Source organism: Capra hircus, chromosome 3 (assembly GCF_001704415.2).
Source record: "Capra hircus breed San Clemente chromosome 3, ASM170441v1, whole genome shotgun sequence".
Taxonomy (NCBI): domain Eukaryota; kingdom Metazoa; phylum Chordata; class Mammalia; order Artiodactyla; family Bovidae; genus Capra; species Capra hircus.
In genome coordinates, this window is record NC_030810.1 from 5,526,095 (window position 1) to 5,543,782 (window position 17,688).

A 17,688-nucleotide genomic window follows, 5' to 3' on the forward strand; every position below is an offset into this window, starting at 1 on the left:
TGTCCTGCCAACTCTGTTCATGCCAAAAACATAATCTCCTTACTCTTAATTTTACGGCCTTTTTTTTCTTGTTAAAAATGAAGCAGAACCTACTTTCTCTTTATTTCTTTGAAGTGCTAGCGATAACTTTAGCGTTCTTCGCCTGTTGTAAAGGCAACATTATCTGATCGTCAATATGGCTTACGTGCGAGGGGACACGTTATTTAGCACGCTGTTTACGCAGATCAGGACGATGACAAGCGTCAAGGATATGTCTACAGTTACAGACCGAGTTAGCATCTGCAATAATTAGAGAAGGTGGCTGAACTGACTGCTGCTTTACCTACTAAGCCAACCTACCAGCAGGCTCTTCATAAGGTCTCAGATACTCCTCATTAAAAAATTACCATGTACTTTTAATCACTTGGTTGCAACTAACATGGTAAAATTACGTGGAAACACTGAACTGGCTAGATTTCAAAACTCCTCAAATTTTATTAGCGTTTACAGATTTTGTTCATTGGAACATTAAGCAGCACCCAAGAACGCGTTCAGAAATAGGCCTAACATCTGCTGAGCAGTGGTAGCTGACAAAATTTTTTTTTTTAAGTTTATTTGATTTGGAAAGGATTTTTGGAGCTGACAGTTTAAATGCATTTCATATGTCCCAGAAAATAAAGGCTGGTATTTACCACATGGCTTGTTTCTAAGAAACTAAGTAAACATTCGTTCTAAACAGTTCATTTTTTAAAAAGTGATTTAAGATACACAGGCTCCTGAGAAGGCTTTTATTGCCCTGACGATACGCACATCTGTCGGGGAACAATTCCAGGGGGTCCTCCAGGGATGCAGGGATTAACAGAGAGACGTCCAGCTCGAGGTGACCTGACCACAGCAGACCCCTGCTTCCAGAGGAGGTGCCCACGGCCAGCACCTGACATCCCAGCTAGGAACCAGCAGGGCACGGTGGCAAGCTCAGGGCCGGTCACCTTCGAGGGGCACCGTCAGGCTGGACACACCAGGGAGGAGAAGGCAAAGATGGGGGGCGCTCCTCACCCCTCTTGGGGGGCCCTGGGGCGCTGAGGCACCTGCAACCAGAAAAGCTCCTGATCCCCCCTCCCCACCCCCGCAGCCCAGACAGCAACCACACCCGGGGGCGAGAAAGAACCCAGGGAACTCAGGCTCAACCCGCACCACTGGGGATGTGGTCAACTCACTATTTTTTTTTTTACTACTTTTATTTTTTTTATTTGGCTCTGCTGGGTCTTGGTTGTAGCAGGAGGGGTCTTTGCTTGTAGTATGTGAACCCTCAGTTGTAGTCCGTGGGATCTAGCTGCCTGACTTGGAGGAGGGGGCAGTCAAACCCGGAACCCCAGTGCACTGGAGCACGGAGTCCTAGCCCCTGGACCACCAGGGAAGTCCCCAGCCCACTTTAAATTCTCTTCTTTTCTCTCGTTTCCAGATGACCACAATGTAGGTCCCAGGTGTCTCATACAGAGCTCTGCTGTCCTGAGCTGAGCTGCACTTAAAGCTGGTGGAGTAAACACTGTCATGGGAGCCTGGTCAGGGAACAAGCTGTCTGGGGCAGGAGCAGAGGGTGGGTGGGTGGGTGGGAAGCGGGGGCGTTACGTTCTTGCTCCTGGTAGACACGAGGTCCTGAAGTCACACGGTGAGGAGAGCTGAGGAGGAAGGCTGTTCACCTGGAGCGGAAGACACAGCAGCAAAGGAGCAGGACCCGTATGGACCAGCTGCACATCCCTGGGCCCCGGCCAGCTCTGCGCCAGCGCTAAGCAGAATCGTCTACGTGTTTACCCTCCCGTCCCCACAAACAACTCTCGGAGCAAAGGGAGCAAGTCCACATTCAGGCGGCTGGCTAACTCACCCCGGGCCAGGAGGACCGAGAGTTTCAGCGGCTGAGGCAGGCCAGGCTTCAACCACAGGCAAGTGAGTCGCGGGCCTCGCACAGAGGCTCAGGGCTTCAAGGAGGAGGGCAGCCCCGTCGCTGGGGACACTCGGGCATCCGGGCGCCCCAGCCGTGAGACCCCCACGTCCCTGGATGCTCTGGAGCTCCCGGGAAAGACACCGCTCCTCCCGGGTCACCAGCTCGCCGCCCTCCTGCCGCTGTCTTGCTCCATCCCTGAAATCACTCAGCCCTCCTCCCCCACCACACACCACTCGGCCCGAAGGCAGGTACAGGCCCCTCTCCCAGGAAGGCAAGTCAGTTCCCTTCTTCCCGTGAAACCACTAAGTCTATCAAACTCCGTACATCCGTACCAACAAGAGAAACAGCTGCAGGCTCCTTTCAGCAAGGTTTTTAAGAGTCAAGACATACCCGGTGTACTTCCCCACACCCCAGGGCACAGTATTAAAGCACATCCCACATTCTATGACTTATGTTCAGAAAGCCTGATTTCTCACCTTGACTAACACACATTATGTAAAGCTTTCCTTGACTAGCCGTTGTCCTACACCTTTCCTTACTTCAGCAAGACATTCAGGTTTCTTCTGCCCTTTCAGCCCCTCCTCTTTATGCGGAAGAAGTCCCTCTCCTCCTCCTACTTGGGAAGGACGCGGGCTTCCCTCCCCACCTCCAGCACATCCCTGGGGGAAGACCCACCCTTCATTCTCTGTCTGCACTCTCCCGACCGTCCTAGTCTGTTCTGCTCCTCACAGGAAGGGTGCAGAGCCACAACTCCTAGATCCAAGCCCATGCTTTCTGTTCTGGGGTGGTGGTGGGCGCTGCCACACGTGTGGGCTGGAGGGGCCTGAGAGCAGAGATGGATGGAGGCATCACCCCCAGCACCGTCACAGCCCACCACCCTTAACATCCACCACTCCATCTGCTGAACGGTTTGATCCGTCTCAGAGCTGATGGGCCCCTTCCCCACCCCCCACCACCGGGAGGACAGCTGCTGGGAACCAGCCTTTCTGGGCCTCAGGTCCTCTGTGTGGCCCACGGCAGGAGACACGAGGGAGGAACACAGAAAGAGATGCCTGAAGCTCAAAGCCCTCGGGGACACCACGGTCTCCCAGCTGCAAGGGGACGCGGCTCAGGCTGCCCATGTTCTCCATCAAATCCCCACATAATACTGGGCAGCCTGAGTTTCCTTCCTTTCTCTTCTTATCTTGAAGGGAGTTAAAAACAGCGGCAGACACGTGGGGTCTGCAGCGGGGAGGCGGGGGTGCACGGTGGACATCGAGCATACAAACACACGAGCTGGAAACTAATTACATGCCCAGATCCTCCTTCACTGGCCTCACTAGCAGCCATCAGCAGGGCACGGACGGCAGAGGAGTAATTTCCATCGGAAGAGAGTGACAGCTGTGAAATTCCATCATCGGTGTGAAGGGCACACGTAAACCGACCGAATCTTTCTGACGTTCCAGGAGACCAGCGTGGGCCCGGCCAGTGAGGCCTGGGGCAGCTACAGGTTCTTCGTCTCACTAAGAAGTAACGGGGCAACTTCGACAGCTCTGCGTCAACGCCCAGGGTATACTATACACATACTGCTGTGGGTTAACTTTCCGTAAGAATGTAATCCATTCCAAACCCTCAGTACCTGTGGGCCAAAATCCAGAGCCGGGTGTCTTCATGACATGAAAGAAATGGGGAATCAGACACGGGGAGGCGTCCCTGGACGACAAGGCAGAGACTGCAGACTTGTCCACAGGTCCAGGACCACCCGGGGCTGGCAGTAACCAGGACCCAGACTCTCCCAAGTTCCCTTGGTAACAGCCAGCCTATGAAGGCCTTGCTCCCGGACTCTCGGCCTCTGGAGCCCTTAGAACACAGCTCTAGTTTCAAGCCACCCAGACTGTGGTCACTCGTCAAGGCAGCCCTAAGGACTCGGATACGTACACGCTGTCTCACACACGATTAAAAAGGTTATGTGCGTGCCCCCAAATTTTACTCTTTGGATTATTACACTTCCGTGGACTTACAGGTTCCCAGCTGAGTTACCTACTTGTGCATTGCAGGAAGGGAAAGTCACTTAGTCGTGTCCAATCCTGTGATCCCATCGACTGTAGCCACCAGGCTCCTCTGTCCATGGGATTTTCCAAGCAAGAATACTAGAGTGGATTGCCATTTCCCATTCCATGGGGAACCTTCTTGACCTGGGTCTCCTTCATTGCAGGCAGATACTTTACCGTCTGAGCCACCAGGGGAGCCTGGTACATTGCTAATTCACTAATTATAAAAACACACATAATATTTAAATCCATTCCCTCATTTCCAATTGTATCTTTAAAATAATCTAAAGTGGATGCGTCAGCTATCTTTGCCACAAGGATAAAGTATTAACCAAAACGGATCACACAGTGAACGCACGACAGACGTCATCCTCTGAAAGCGGACGTAACCTGCACTTGGGAGAAGGCTGGGGAGGTGAAAACAGAAGGCCCTGACCACCTTCTCCCTCTCAGTCACCTAGAGATCCCCCCACCATGGGTCAGAGTGACACTAAAGGACTGTTGTTCAATCGCTCAGTCGCATCCGACCCTTTCCCACCCCGTTGACTGCAGCACGCCAGGATTTCCTGTCCATCACCATCTCCCGGAGCTTGCTGAAACTCATGTCCACTGAGTCAATGATGCCTTCTAATCACCTCATCTTCTGTCGCCCCCTTCTCCTCCTGCCCTCAATCTTTCCCAGCATCAGGGTCTTTTCCCATGAGTCTTTGCATTAGGTGACCAAAGTATTGGAGCGGCAGGTTAAGCATCAGTCCCCTTCAATGAATGTTCAGGGTTGACTACACTAAAGGTTTTTTACATATTGATTAAAGCAAAAGGACAGCCCTGTGCAGACAGGAGACACGCAGGGAAGCCCCAATGAGCTGTATGCACAGACAGAGCCCACAGCAACACGCCTCCCATGGAAAGCTGCTGGCCTGTGGAGATGGCAGCATGTCACTCCAGTCTCTGTATAAGAGGCAAGGGGGATAAATCGGTAAGCTTCCCTGGTGGCTCAGTGGTGAAGAATCCTCCTGAAATGCAGGAGACCCAGGTTCAATCCCTGGGTCGGGAAGATCCCCTGGAGAAGGGATAGGCTACCCACTCCAGTACTCTTGCCTGGAGAATCCCTTGGACAGAGGAGATAGAGGGCTACCATCCATGGGGTCCCAAAAGAGTCGGACACGACTGAGTGACTAACCCTTTCACACTTTCAATAACAACAGCAAGGAAATGGGAGGGTCTCACAGCTCACCCAGAGTCCAGACCCCTCAGCCCAGCACCCACGGCATAACACCAGCAGCTGTGCCCTGATCTGACCCTTTGCTGCAAAAGTCGCACGGATGCAGCTGAGCTGCGATGGCACCACTGGCTTCCGGCACCCCCTGGAAAGGATCCCTCTGCTCCCACGTTCCCCATAAACCTGGGTGGTGACACAGTGCCCGAAAGCTCCAGAACATTCACTGCTGTCAAGCTTCTCGAGGAAGCAAGCATGGGTAACTGATGGATGTTAAGGTGTTTGGCAAGGATTGATAGATAACACTTGGCAATTACAGGTTCCCGGACCAGAAGCAAGGACTTTTTATGTGCCAAGGCTTTTCTCACGCATTTCCTTTCAGAAACAACAAATTCTGGGCCGCTCCTGCCACCACGTGGGGCTTGCCCCAGCACGTGGATGTCAGTTCCCTGGTCTGGACAAGAGAGGCAAAGACACACCCACCCCGCCCAGTCCCAGGGTGGCGGGCCCTGGGAAACAGGGGCTCGTGTGGGGCTAGACTTCCAGGCACCAGGGGGCATCTGCTCACGGTTCTTCCAGGACCCGGAGGGCCCCTGCAGGCTGCTGGCAATGCCAAGAATAATCCCTCGACCCGGAATCAAACAATGAGAGGACAGGTGGCCAGGCGGCAGGGCCACCCCCTGAAGGTGAGAGCAAAGATCGCGGACACACTTTCCCCTGACCTGGGAGCACTTGGGCACCAGCCCTGCTGAGGGGTGAGACACTTCCCCGCTACAGATGGAAGAAAGGACGTCCCGAGAGTGAACTCGAGATGCTTCCCCTCTTTACAATCGAGGTATTCTGAAAATCATATGACACCGTGAAATTCGCATCGTTACGAACTACTGCCTGAAAAGTGGAGAAAGTGGGGCTACTAAGAGGGCGTGTCTGGGTCCCCCCACTGGGGATGGTTTTACTTTTGATGCACAAACACGCAAGAGAAAGGCTTCCATGTTCATCAGAATCTAAGGGTCCACCACACAGAAAGCACAGCGAGGCCCAAACGTGACGGCAGACACTGAAACGGCAAAAGTCACAATAACGACAAAGCACCACCATGGACGGGGGAAGGGGAAGCTGGCCACGGGCAGGAGACCTGGAGACCCCCACCACCCACACCAGACGTCAAGTCCGGCAGGAGAGAGGCCAGCGTGCGGCCACGAAACTGGGGCCCAGACCACGTAACCGCTACGGCCCCCACCCTCGAGTGAAGCCCAGGGTATCCCGGGCCCACAGGCAGCCTGACTCGAGGAGGTAGGGTCAGCAACCTACACAGCCTGTCCCGAGGAATAAGTAGAAACCCAAGAAAAACAATCTCTAAAAGACTCTCGGGTGTAATCCAGGTGACCACGCCTAAAATCCGCACTCAAGACGCCAAGGCACATGTACACCAGCACACCCCGAGTACGGAGTCCAGGAGAGGGGAGAGGGGCCGCCTTTACTGCCTCTGAAGCACGCCACTGTCCGGCATCTGTATCCATTTCTCTGTGGCCAGGCATGCCTTTCCTCCTTGACTCCCACACCCAAGCCTTCACCTCTAATCTCCCTGAAATCATCATGTGGATATGGATAACGGAAACATGGGCTTTTCCCTCACGTGTCCACCGAGAATTCTGCCAAGTCACGGCAGCGCCCCAAACAAAGGTGGCCAGAGAATTCCACCTTCCACACACTTCGCAACGATTACAAGGTGCCCAGCAACGAGAGTTAAATACTAGAACAGGTGTTACAGGGAACATGGGAAGCTACTCAGAACTACTGCTAAGAAGACATCTAAGGGACAAAACAGGGTGAAATGTTTAACTTAAAAAAAAAAAAAACACAAAAAAGGATAAGATGAGAACAAAATAGGATGGATAACACAGAACGAGGAGGCAAGGGAGGACTACAGTATAGAGTTGGGTCTCTCCTCGCTCTTCAAACAAGACAAGCGCTGCCATGAAGGAAATGTATAGTTACCTGCATCCATATCTGCAAAGAATGGAACAGCCAGTAAGAAAAAGAAGGAACCAGAAATTCAGTGTCTCAGAGTTGGATTTTTAAAAGGTTACACGGAGAGAAAATATAATTTAGAAAACGGTGTGTGTACACGCTAGCTGGATCTGGGGGGACACGGAAGCTGCCTGGTTTCCTAGCCTTCCTACCGTTGTTTCATTTACAGCGAAAAACAAAACGTGGATATGTTAAACTGAAGAAGTAAAAGCCTCATGGCGAAAGAAACAGCTTATTCTCATGCAGAAATGATTACTCCATGTTTAGAATGCAATATAAAGGGGGAAACATACTCAAACGTATGGTGGTGGTCATCTGAAGTACTCGGGTCTGCGACTATGGAACAGTCCATACAAATTACATTATAGACTCGACATCCAAAGTGAAGACATGTCCGAGCAGTAATATTTAAAGGCATTGACACTGGACTCATATGTGAAGGGAAAGAACCACCAGGTAAGAGGCATATTTAACAGTATTTATGGTTTGACTCTATTGCTCCCAATGCCAAGACGAAGTTAACGTAACTGGTTGGCTGCCACTACTACCGAAAAAGCAACATAGCTACGGCTTTCTACTGCTTCGTATTTTATTATTTTTCTTAATATGGGATACATGACAGTCACGATTTAGAATATGCTAACGAAAACCTCGGCCAACTAAACTCTCTGGAGCTGGAGACTGTCTGCCAAAAGAGCATACCTTCGGGAGACTCCTCCTGGACATACGTGCCGGTCAGATAGCGGTGCACCAGGGCCGACTTGCCGCTGGCCAAGTTACCCACAATGCCCTGCAACACAGAAATGGACAGTCACTAAGGAGCGGTCAGTGTACCACGCTTTCAGCAACCTGCAAACAGACAGGGGTGGAACGGACAGCAATCCGAAACATCATCTCATTAAATTCTTCTCCGGGAGAAAAAGGGATGCCAGCACCCTCAGTTAACATCACACATCTCTATCAGTCTCCACGGCCTGAAGAACCAACATGGTTTGGACACACGTTGGCTGTGGTGGCATTTTTCTAGATCCCTTGAGTGCTGGTTACACTGGGAAGGTGCACAGTTGAGTCAGCCCACCAACATGCATCGGGGACCCTCAAAACTCTCAGCAAGGCACGAACGAGGTTAAAGAGGACCCAGCGGCAGTACTGGGCCATAAAGAGATCAGGGGACATTCTGACACATTCCATCACGACCTCAGGGCAGGATCAGGAGTCCGGGAGGAACAGTGTCCAGGAGGGACTGGAGGGGAGAAAGCCGCACCAAGCAGGGCGGAGGTGGCGAGCTGGCCTGGTCTCTGGACACGGGGTCCCACACTGCAGGGCCGCGATGAGGACACACCAGGGGCCCGCGTTCATCCTCCCTGAAACAGGCTCCAGAGAGACGTGAGGGACCACTATCCCAGCAGGTAGGAACGCACCATCTCCAGGGGGCAAGGCTGGCTTTATCCCACCTTCCACCAGAGACAGCTCCCCTGTGGACAGCTCCCCACAGCTGACACGCCTGGATGCACGGACCGCCCCTTGGGAAGCCCCCGCCTCTCAGGAGCTCACCCCCCACCATCTTCTGTGTGAAGACCCTCCTGCATGACAACCTCTTCCTCCCCCACTAGAACTGCGCCCCCAAAGCCGCGCTGAAGCATCAAAATCAATCCCTGCTTAGGAAAAGCAGGACAAGAGCCCTGCCCCGCACAGTCTCCTCCCAGGAAGAGTCTGCCTCTCTCCCCCGCCAGCCAGGCCTCCAGGGCACACCTGCTCCCTTCCTGCTCACCCTGAACCATCCCCCAAAATTTTTGATTCTATGGCTTCAAAGACACTGCTCAAGGTCACCAACAACTTTGGTTTCTGAAACCCCTCACCTTCTCTTTGCCCCGACCCAGCCCTTCACCAGAAGCTGTAGATGAGGTTCTCTGCAGACTTCTGCCTTGGGCTTCCTCTTGGAATTCCATCTCAGCCATGTGGGCTCCTTCCCTAGAATCCCCTGGATCCTGGATTCTAAAGCCCACTGGAGGGAGCCAAGGCCACATCCCACCTCCTCGTAAGGAGCTTCGGATTCCCACTGTCGTGTCTCAGCCCCGCCCCCGTTCAGGTAAACCCACACACATCCAAGGCTCCGAATGGACACACCTGACTACTCACACCCGCCTGGAGGACAGTTTGTGAGCATCTCCACCGCTCCATGGGGCAGGCAGTGCAGTCCATCCACTGGCGCTCAGGACAGCCTTTAGCTCGTCACCCTGCCTGGGAGCTCCCCCTCCTCAGCCCGAGAATACCAGAGATTCTCTACGATCAACACTGCAAAAATGCGACACCCTCATTTCACAACTCTTGGGAAGCCTCTCACTCTGGCTACAGGCTGGAGTCCAAGAATTTCATGAGCAGACAACAAAGTGTCCCCTCCGCATCCTTACAATCAATCTTGCTGGAGGCACCCTGGCCAGGCGGGAACCACACCCACGCTTCACTCACCCGGGCCCTCCTGCTCTACTTCACCCAAGAGTTTAGGGTGGTCTCCGTGCTTCTCTGCACACCCAACACACTGTCCACTGCTGATGTTCTCGGCTCTACCTCCCACCACATCACATCCCCCAAGACCAGGAACTAGGTCTCGGATACTGGCAAGGACACTCGTCTGTGTCCCTACACTCAGGAGTTTCTGGTCCCAACAAAGTGCTGGGAAATATGAGGGGGGTGGGTGGATGAGTGGGTGGGCGGGAGGGTGGGAGGGTGGATGGGCGGGAGGGTGGGTGGGTGGGTGTGTGGGTGAGTGAGTGGATGGGTTGATGGGTGGATGGGTGGGTGGGTGGGTGGGTGAATGAGTGGGTGGGTGGGTGAATGAGTGGGTGGATGGGTTGATGGGTGGAGTGGATGGGTAAAGGGTTGGGTAGATGGGTGGATGGGGTGGACAGGTGGGTGAGTGGATGGACAAGTAGGTAGGAGGGAGGGAGAAGAGAGAGATGTTGGCTGGCTGGATAAATGGATGATGGTCCAATAACTAGGACAACAAACAGATTAATAAAACAGAACACATCTGACATTATTAAAATCCAACCTAAACCCCTGAACCCATCCTGTCCTTCCCACCAGTCAGGCTCCTTCCGTCCTCAACTTGCCCTTCCCTGCTTCAAGGTCCGTGTGCCAGTGACCAAGCGCCACGCTCAGCCTCACCGACTCTGGACACCTAGACATTTCCCCACCAATCACTGCCCGAAACAAACTCTTATGCATGCCTCAGCCATCAGTTCAGACGTCACCTCCTCTGAGAAGCCTTCTTAATGCCACAGCCTCAAATAATGCTTCCTCCCAAAGCTCCCTCACTGCCCTCCTCACACAACCAGCCTGCCTCTTACCTCTGTTTTCCCAGCATCTTATGTTGAGGGTCTGACTCTCTCCAGTGCTGACAAGGGACTGGCTGGCTCTCAAGTGGGCCTGGTCCTCCACCTCCCAGCACTGCCCAAGGCAGACACCTGCCCCCTACCCGCCCCCCACAACACTGGGCAATAAATGAATGAATGAATTAACACCAATGAGTAGAAATGAGATGCTTCATCACTACGGCTCCAAGCTTCGGACCATGTGGACAGAACCTAAATAAAGCTGTTTCCTTCCTGATTGGACTCCTGCCTTCCCTTTGCCGTGAGCCTCTATAATCTGAGAATTTTCACCTATTAATTATTCTTTTGCTCAAGGGCACCTGCTGTTTGTCAGCTTCACGCTGAGAAAATCCAAAACAGTATGCCACTGAATTGAATTTTTAATTAAGATTAGGCTGCTTCTTTCCCGAGGAGGAAAGTGCTCGAAATCAAACTCTATTCAGTCTGTGTTTTCTGTGTGTGAAAACATTCTCTCCTTCTGACACGTCAACAATTTGCAAAGAATTAACTCGCCCCTTGCAAGGATCAAATCGCTCGATTCCCCACACGGGGCAGGGGGGGAAGGTGTTTTATTTGAACTGAGTGGTCACCTCAGACACCTTTTTATGTGTGCACACCATGGGCTTTATTTTAATTTGAAACACTGGCAGAAACTAACAGCCAGCTGTGAGGAGAAAATAAAACAAGGGATGAAAATGCTCTTTAAGCTGCAAAGCTGTGCTGGGATCTGTGAACAGCTCCTGGATACAAACCAGAGAAGAATGGAATCGAGCCAGTCTGGGTCTCCAGGCTCAGGAAGAAGCAAGGTAACATGGGTAAAGGTGCCCTGAAAATTACAGAATCGTGTGTTCTGGTGGCAACACGTGACCACCGTGGGCCTGGGCATCCTCGGGGCAGAACTGTCAACTGTCAGGCCGTACGAGGTGTCTTTCTAAATTGATTTCTCTACTGCCCACACTCCACTGCTTACCTGCTAAACACGGAGTTGGCTGAAAAGAAAATTGAGGCTTTTGGTTAAAAATCCCAGTTGGGAATTCAACGAAAACACACGAACGGGATGTGACAAGTTGTGGACTGATGCCCTCCTCTACGAGGCCAGGGATCTCAGGAGTCCTTTCGTTTCTGCTTGGAGGTGAGCGGTCAGCACGTGATGCCTGCAGACATCCACAGGGACCCGAGTGTGGACCCGTGGCAGGGAGTCCGAAAGCAACCGGCCATTCATCATTTCCCCACTACCGACCCCACCTCGGGAAGCAGACGGCCCGGCGCTGCCCGTCTGGAAAAGAAAGCCAACACCAGGGAGTTCCCTGGCAGTTGGGTGGTTAGGACTTGTTACTTTCACTGCCGAGGGCCCAGGTTCAATCCCTGGTCAGGGAACTAGGGTCCCGCACGCCGGGCGATGGGGCCAGCAAGAAAGCAAGCAAACATTGACATTTTTCTCTTTGACGGATTCCAGAAGATTTACGCTCAAACAAGATCTAAAGAGTCCACTTGAGGCCTGCTATTCTGTGATGGACCTGCTGCATTTCTGAAACAGAGTCGGGGATCTGAGGGGCACTGACCTAAGGGGCCTCCTGTTCTGGGGGCCGCACCCAGCAGGACACAATCGTGGCCCTGTGGTCACACACAGAGGTTGCCCTTGAACAAAGGAGTGTTTCTGTAGACGCTGGGCATGCCTTGGCACGGAAGGGGTCTCCCGGGGAGGCTGGGCTGCCCGCTGCTCCTCCCCCCAGCAGGAAGGTGCCAGTGGGGGTCCTGGCCGGCCCCACACAGCTCGTGGCGGGGTGGGCAGGCCCTTCCCCAGAAGGACTCCAGAACCCTCTGCATTTACTTGTCCACGAGATGCAGTCCACCCCTCCTGTGAATTCCAGCCAACTTTACGAGAGAGTTCTGTTTCAGGATCGTAAATCCACCTGTTAACACGGCCACCCCACCCCTCCAGGCATTGATTCCAGAACACTGCATGCTTCGGAAACACCAGCAGAGAACAAGTCTGGGTGGGAGGCACCCTCAGTTATCACGGGCTGGTGTGTGGCTCTGGCAGAATCATCAACACCTTCAGCTCTCCAAACTGGGTCTAAGCCAGAGGGTCTGATCCTCAGATGACACTTCAATCCTCAGCTCCCCACCCGCACCAGCCACACTGGCTCAGGAGGGCCAATCTGGAACTAGGAAGCCTTCCTGGAAATCTGAGTGGCATCCCTGGCTGCTGGACCGAGACTGCTGATGGTACTTCCTGGCCAGGGCCCGCAGGGTTGGCCCTCTGCCGGGGGCGCGTCTCAGCGCATGCAGGGCAGAGCGGCGCTGTCACTGGGCTGGGCCTGCAGAACCCACACGTCTGGGGCGCCCTGGGACGGCGGGCCCCGTGGTCTCCCCCAAGGAAGGTGTCACCGGGGAGGCTCAGACTCTCACCACGGTCAGAGTCCGCCACAAGAGACGTTTCACACACACACACACACACACACACAACACACAACACACACACACACACAAAAAAACCACACACACAAACACATACACATACACACACAAAAAAACACACATACACACACAAACACACACACACAAACATACACACACATAAAAACACATACACACACAAAAAACAAACACACACACACATACACACAAAAAACCACATATACACACACACACAAACACATATACACACAAAAAAACATACACACACACAAACATATATATACACACAAAAAAAAACCCATACACACAAATACATACACACACACACAAATACACATACACACACACAAAAGAACACCTATACACACACACACACACAAAAACACATACACACACACACATCCTCCAAATGCCACTTTTCGAACAGCAACGTGGTCATGTGATAGTTCTACTGGTCCTTGTTTCCAATTTAAAGTGAGGGGTGCAAAGTGCGGAAGGGCTCAGAGGTATGACTGCAACAGACCCAAGTTACCTTTTACTTCAGCCAATTTCTAAGCTTTAAATCTCCAGGAGATAGTGGAGGATAGAGGGGCCTGGCGGGCTACAGTCCAGGGGGTCGCGACAGTCCACAGGGTCGCCAAGAGTCGGATACGACTCAGCAATTGAACAGCAAACAAAGCTTTGAGTAGCCTCGCTGAATTATTAAAGCTCACAATGAGAACGAAGCTTTTTTCACTGGTCCTTCGTTAACAGTACATAGCCACATGTTCTTAATAATGAATTACAGTTATGACTTGATAGTTAGCCACAGAGACTTCCCATGACATCCCGCAAAGGACTGGCAAAGGTGTGGGTGGGTGGGTGTGTGAGAGACAAACCGCTGAGTGTCTCTTGCTCACTGAAACACACACACCCACAGGTATGAGAGAAGGGCAGGGGGGCACGCAGCCCTGCACACAGGCCATCTGCCTGGCCACCCATCACGACCATCACAGGCACCCTGGGCTCCAGCCCCAACCTCAGCCTCACCTGCGCCCCCCACTCCCCAGGACACACCGGACACACCTCTGGGCCCCAAGGGAGGAGACGGCACCCGCGATGAAGATGTGGGGTGCTCACAGGTCACGCCGCGCCTCTTCCTCGGCCCATTCCAAGCCCCCCTCCTGCAGGTTGAGAAACAGCCAGGCTCAAGGCCAGAGCAACCACTCACCACTTTGAGCTCCGGGACGGATCGACTCAACGTCCATTCCTGGCTGTTCACGAAGGCATCTGTAAAACAGGAGGGTGAACGCAAGTGAGACGCCATGACTTAACGGAGGGCAGGGTCAGACGCCCCCGAGGTGCCAGTTTTCAAACCGGAAGGACACGGAAGACGATCCAGCCCCAGCCTGGGATCTCGTCCCCTGAGATGCTGAGATCTATCTGCCTGCCGCACATGGCCGCTCTGACACGAGTCTGTGTCCTGTCTGCTAAACCTCATTACACACTCCGACCCAAGACCACCAAGTCCTGCCCTAGCCCTTTAGGATCCAAGCTGCCCTGGGCATTCAAACCTTTCTGACCCTAAGTGTGGGCCACTTGGAGGACGATGGAGGCTCTGGGTTTTCTGAAACTGAGCCTGATGCCAGGCAACTTTAAGCCTCGGGGTTTCCCCTAAAATAGTAGCAACTTGCTTAAAATTCCACCAACAAAGTTACAGTAGCTGATCACTGGATTTTGAAAATTCGAGTGTTTACAGCATGTCATGGTTTAGAAGACCTCTGAGCTGGACTTCTGATCCTCAGCGACACAACAGACACTGAAGATCCAGTCAGGACACGTCGGGGTGACATGAGATATGTCGGAAAGACCAGGGGTGCCCAGCCACTGTGCAGCCCACTGCAGCGCCTGGCCCCCCAGTCAGCACTCTCACTCTCAGGGCGGCCTCCCCTGACAGTCTCTGCCTCTCACCCCCAAGTGTATGGGTGGAGGTGACCGCCCCACAGGGAGGACCCCGACGACCTGATTCCCCATGTCCCCCACCTGCCATTTCCCTTCATGGCACCCCACCCCGCCACCCGCTCTGTGTACTTAGAGACGGACAGACAGAGCTGGTAACGAACACGGCGGCTGCCCCAGAGACCCCCGAGCGGAGGGCCTGCCTCCAAAGGGCCTTCAGTTTCCACGCCTTTTCTGAAAACCCCTAATTCCTTCATGCTACACGATGACCAGAAGTCAAATCGCAAATGGCCTAAAAGTCAAGTAATGCCAGGGTTTCAAACAGATGCCGGACTTTCCAACCCAATGGATGTAGGAACGGACGCAGCGCCCCTGGGGGCATCGCAGAGAATGACCAGAAAACACGCGGAGAAGGCAGAGGTGACACGAAAAAACAGACGCCGCCGGCCCCGCGAAGGCGGAGGCTGAGGTCTGCCGGCTCAGAGGCCTTCCTCATACTGGGCAGAGGAAGGCGGGGCTGGGGGATCAGGATGCGATGGGAGGCGCCAGGCAGCTGCCAAGGGCCTCTGAGGCGCAGCTGAGAGCTGGCGGGGACCGGGGTCCGACAGCAGAGACGCTGGACTTCGGGGACTCGAACGCCCGGCCAACTGGCAGAGTGAGTGGGCCCACTGGAAAGGAGCTCAGAAGGGAAGATGCTCACTCAGGAAAGGGAAGGGCAAGGGCCACTGCTCCCTCCACGGAAGGGAGCCAGCTGGGGGCCACGCGTCGGGGGCACACATTGATCGGGTACCTGCACACCCACTCTTTGGCCAGCGGGCACCACCCTAACGTGTCCCAGACAAGCTGCCCCTGCAGACAAGTTAACCGTGGGTGCTCTCGTACAGGGCCCGCCTGAGCCCTCGTGTGCACTCAGCACACAGGAACCAACGCCACACCGTCCCCGCAGTGAACAGGGTGATCAGAGAGGTCACCAAACACTCACTGTCTGCCATCAGCTGATCTCAGGGCCACGGGAACGCGGACTGTAGGATTGGGGGTGGGGCGATTCCAACAGTCCAGGGAAGTAGATGCCAGCTGGTCCATCAACATGAAATACCTGGGCCAAGAATGTCTCCCAAAGCCGGGCTGCTGCCTGCTTATAACAGCCCAGGGCTGGTTACATGCACGTGGATACACTCCTATGTGCTCACTCAGTCACGTCCGACTCTCTGCGACCCTATGGACTGTAACTGGCCAGGCTCCTCTGTCCATGGGATTCTCCGGGCAGGAACACTGAAGTGGGTTGCCATTTCCTTCTCTGGGCTACATTCCTGTAAGGAAGGCTAAGTCACCAACAAAAGCCTCAGTGTACCGAAGTGCAACCATCCCGAAGCCACAGTGATCTGTGTGTGTGTGTGTGTGTGCTGAGAACGCTTCTGGAAGCATAAACACTTCTCAGTTGCTGATCTAGGGTTAAGGAACCAGCCTGGGGACAAGGTAATGAGACTTTCTTGTCATTGACACCTTTCAGTACCCCTCAAATTTTACACCATCTGGCATATAAAAAAAAATTTCAATAACACAGCTTTTAATACTCTTAATAGCAAAACAAAGAGGGTAAAGTGGGAATTAAAATGAGCTTCATTCACTAATGCTCAGCTGATTTTTAAGCACATGTCACCAAAAGATTATGTTTATCACAACAAACATTACATATTCATAATAAGCAGGGCTCCATTAAATAAAGACAGTAATTATATAAACACTGGAACAACGTGTGCGGTGCCTTCTTGCTTGCAAATAAATTTTCCCTCGAGCGGAATACATTTGCTCGTGAGAACTAGATTAATGAAATTAAAATCCTTAATTTAACTGACCAGAAACAACACATCTTCCATTTTAAAAGATGCGCTTTAAAAACGTTCGTCGCCTCCATCATTGCCCGATCAGGACAGAACGCCGTCTCCAAAGAGGTGAAATGAAAAATAACAGAAGACGCAGCAAAGCGGCACCCGCCAGAGCCTTCTACATGCTCCTCCTCTACGGATCGGGGCCTTTCCGAGGGCTGCACTTGCTAAGCGGGGACGACAGAGCTGACAGCACATCACGGGGTGAGCAGGGTGGGGACTGTAGGGCCCAGACCAGCCAGCTGCCCTGTTTAAGGTCGTGATCTGGGCGCGTGATCTGGAGAAGAATTTCCGGACAGGAGGCAGAATGAGAGGAGAATACAGGTCATTAGGGTGGGAGATGCTGTTAGAACAGCAGGCCAGCTCAAGGGAGAACCGCCGTTGACCAGAGAGCTCCTCAGTCCACTTTTATACCCAGGGTGCAAGGAGTGGGGTGGGGGTCTTGTGGGTCCTTTGCTGATTGGACGGGGCACATATACTGGGTCGGGGGGAAGAGTAAGGCACATACCTTCTCCCTGGTGGCTCAGCTGGTGAAGAATCCGCCTGAAATGCGGGAGACCTGGGTTTGATCCCTGGGTTGGGAAGATCCCCCAGAGAAGGGAAAGGCTAACTCTCTCCAGTATTCTGGCCTGGAGAATCCCATAGATGGCACAGTCCATGGTGTCACAAAGAGTCGGACACGACTGAGCAACCTTCACTGTGGGGTAGGAGGGGAGACGGGTTATGCTCCTCAGGAGGACCTAAAATCCGTGAAAGGTTATGACACAGGGGAGGGAAGGACGATAAGGGTCTGGTTTTTCCCTTCCTGCATTCCAAGACCCTCCTTGGTCTTATCTGCCCTTCAGTCCCTGGGTCACCACGTTCAAGTTCC

At 53.2% G+C, this 17,688-nt stretch overlaps 1 protein-coding gene across 9 annotated transcripts in view; it reads right to left on the reverse strand.

The window, feature by feature from the left end:
* The window catches only part of AGAP1 (ArfGAP with GTPase domain, ankyrin repeat and PH domain 1), a 571,803-nt gene that overhangs the window by 365,766 nt on the left and 188,349 nt on the right, over nt 1–17,688 (reverse strand). For 5 of the 9 annotated variants that reach the window (XM_018040855.1, XM_018040832.1, XM_018040825.1 and 2 more), the window contains exons 2-4: nt 14,204–14,262; nt 7,901–7,988; nt 7,166–7,177 (exon numbers count right to left, since the gene is read on the reverse strand). In XM_018040855.1, coding sequence (XP_017896344.1) covers nt 7,166–7,177; nt 7,901–7,988; nt 14,204–14,262 — 159 coding nt within the window. The remainder of the gene's footprint in view (nt 1–7,165; nt 7,178–7,900; nt 7,989–14,203; nt 14,263–17,688) is intronic. The other 4 variants (XM_018040856.1, XM_018040848.1, XM_018040840.1 and 1 more) reach the window with 1 other exon arrangement.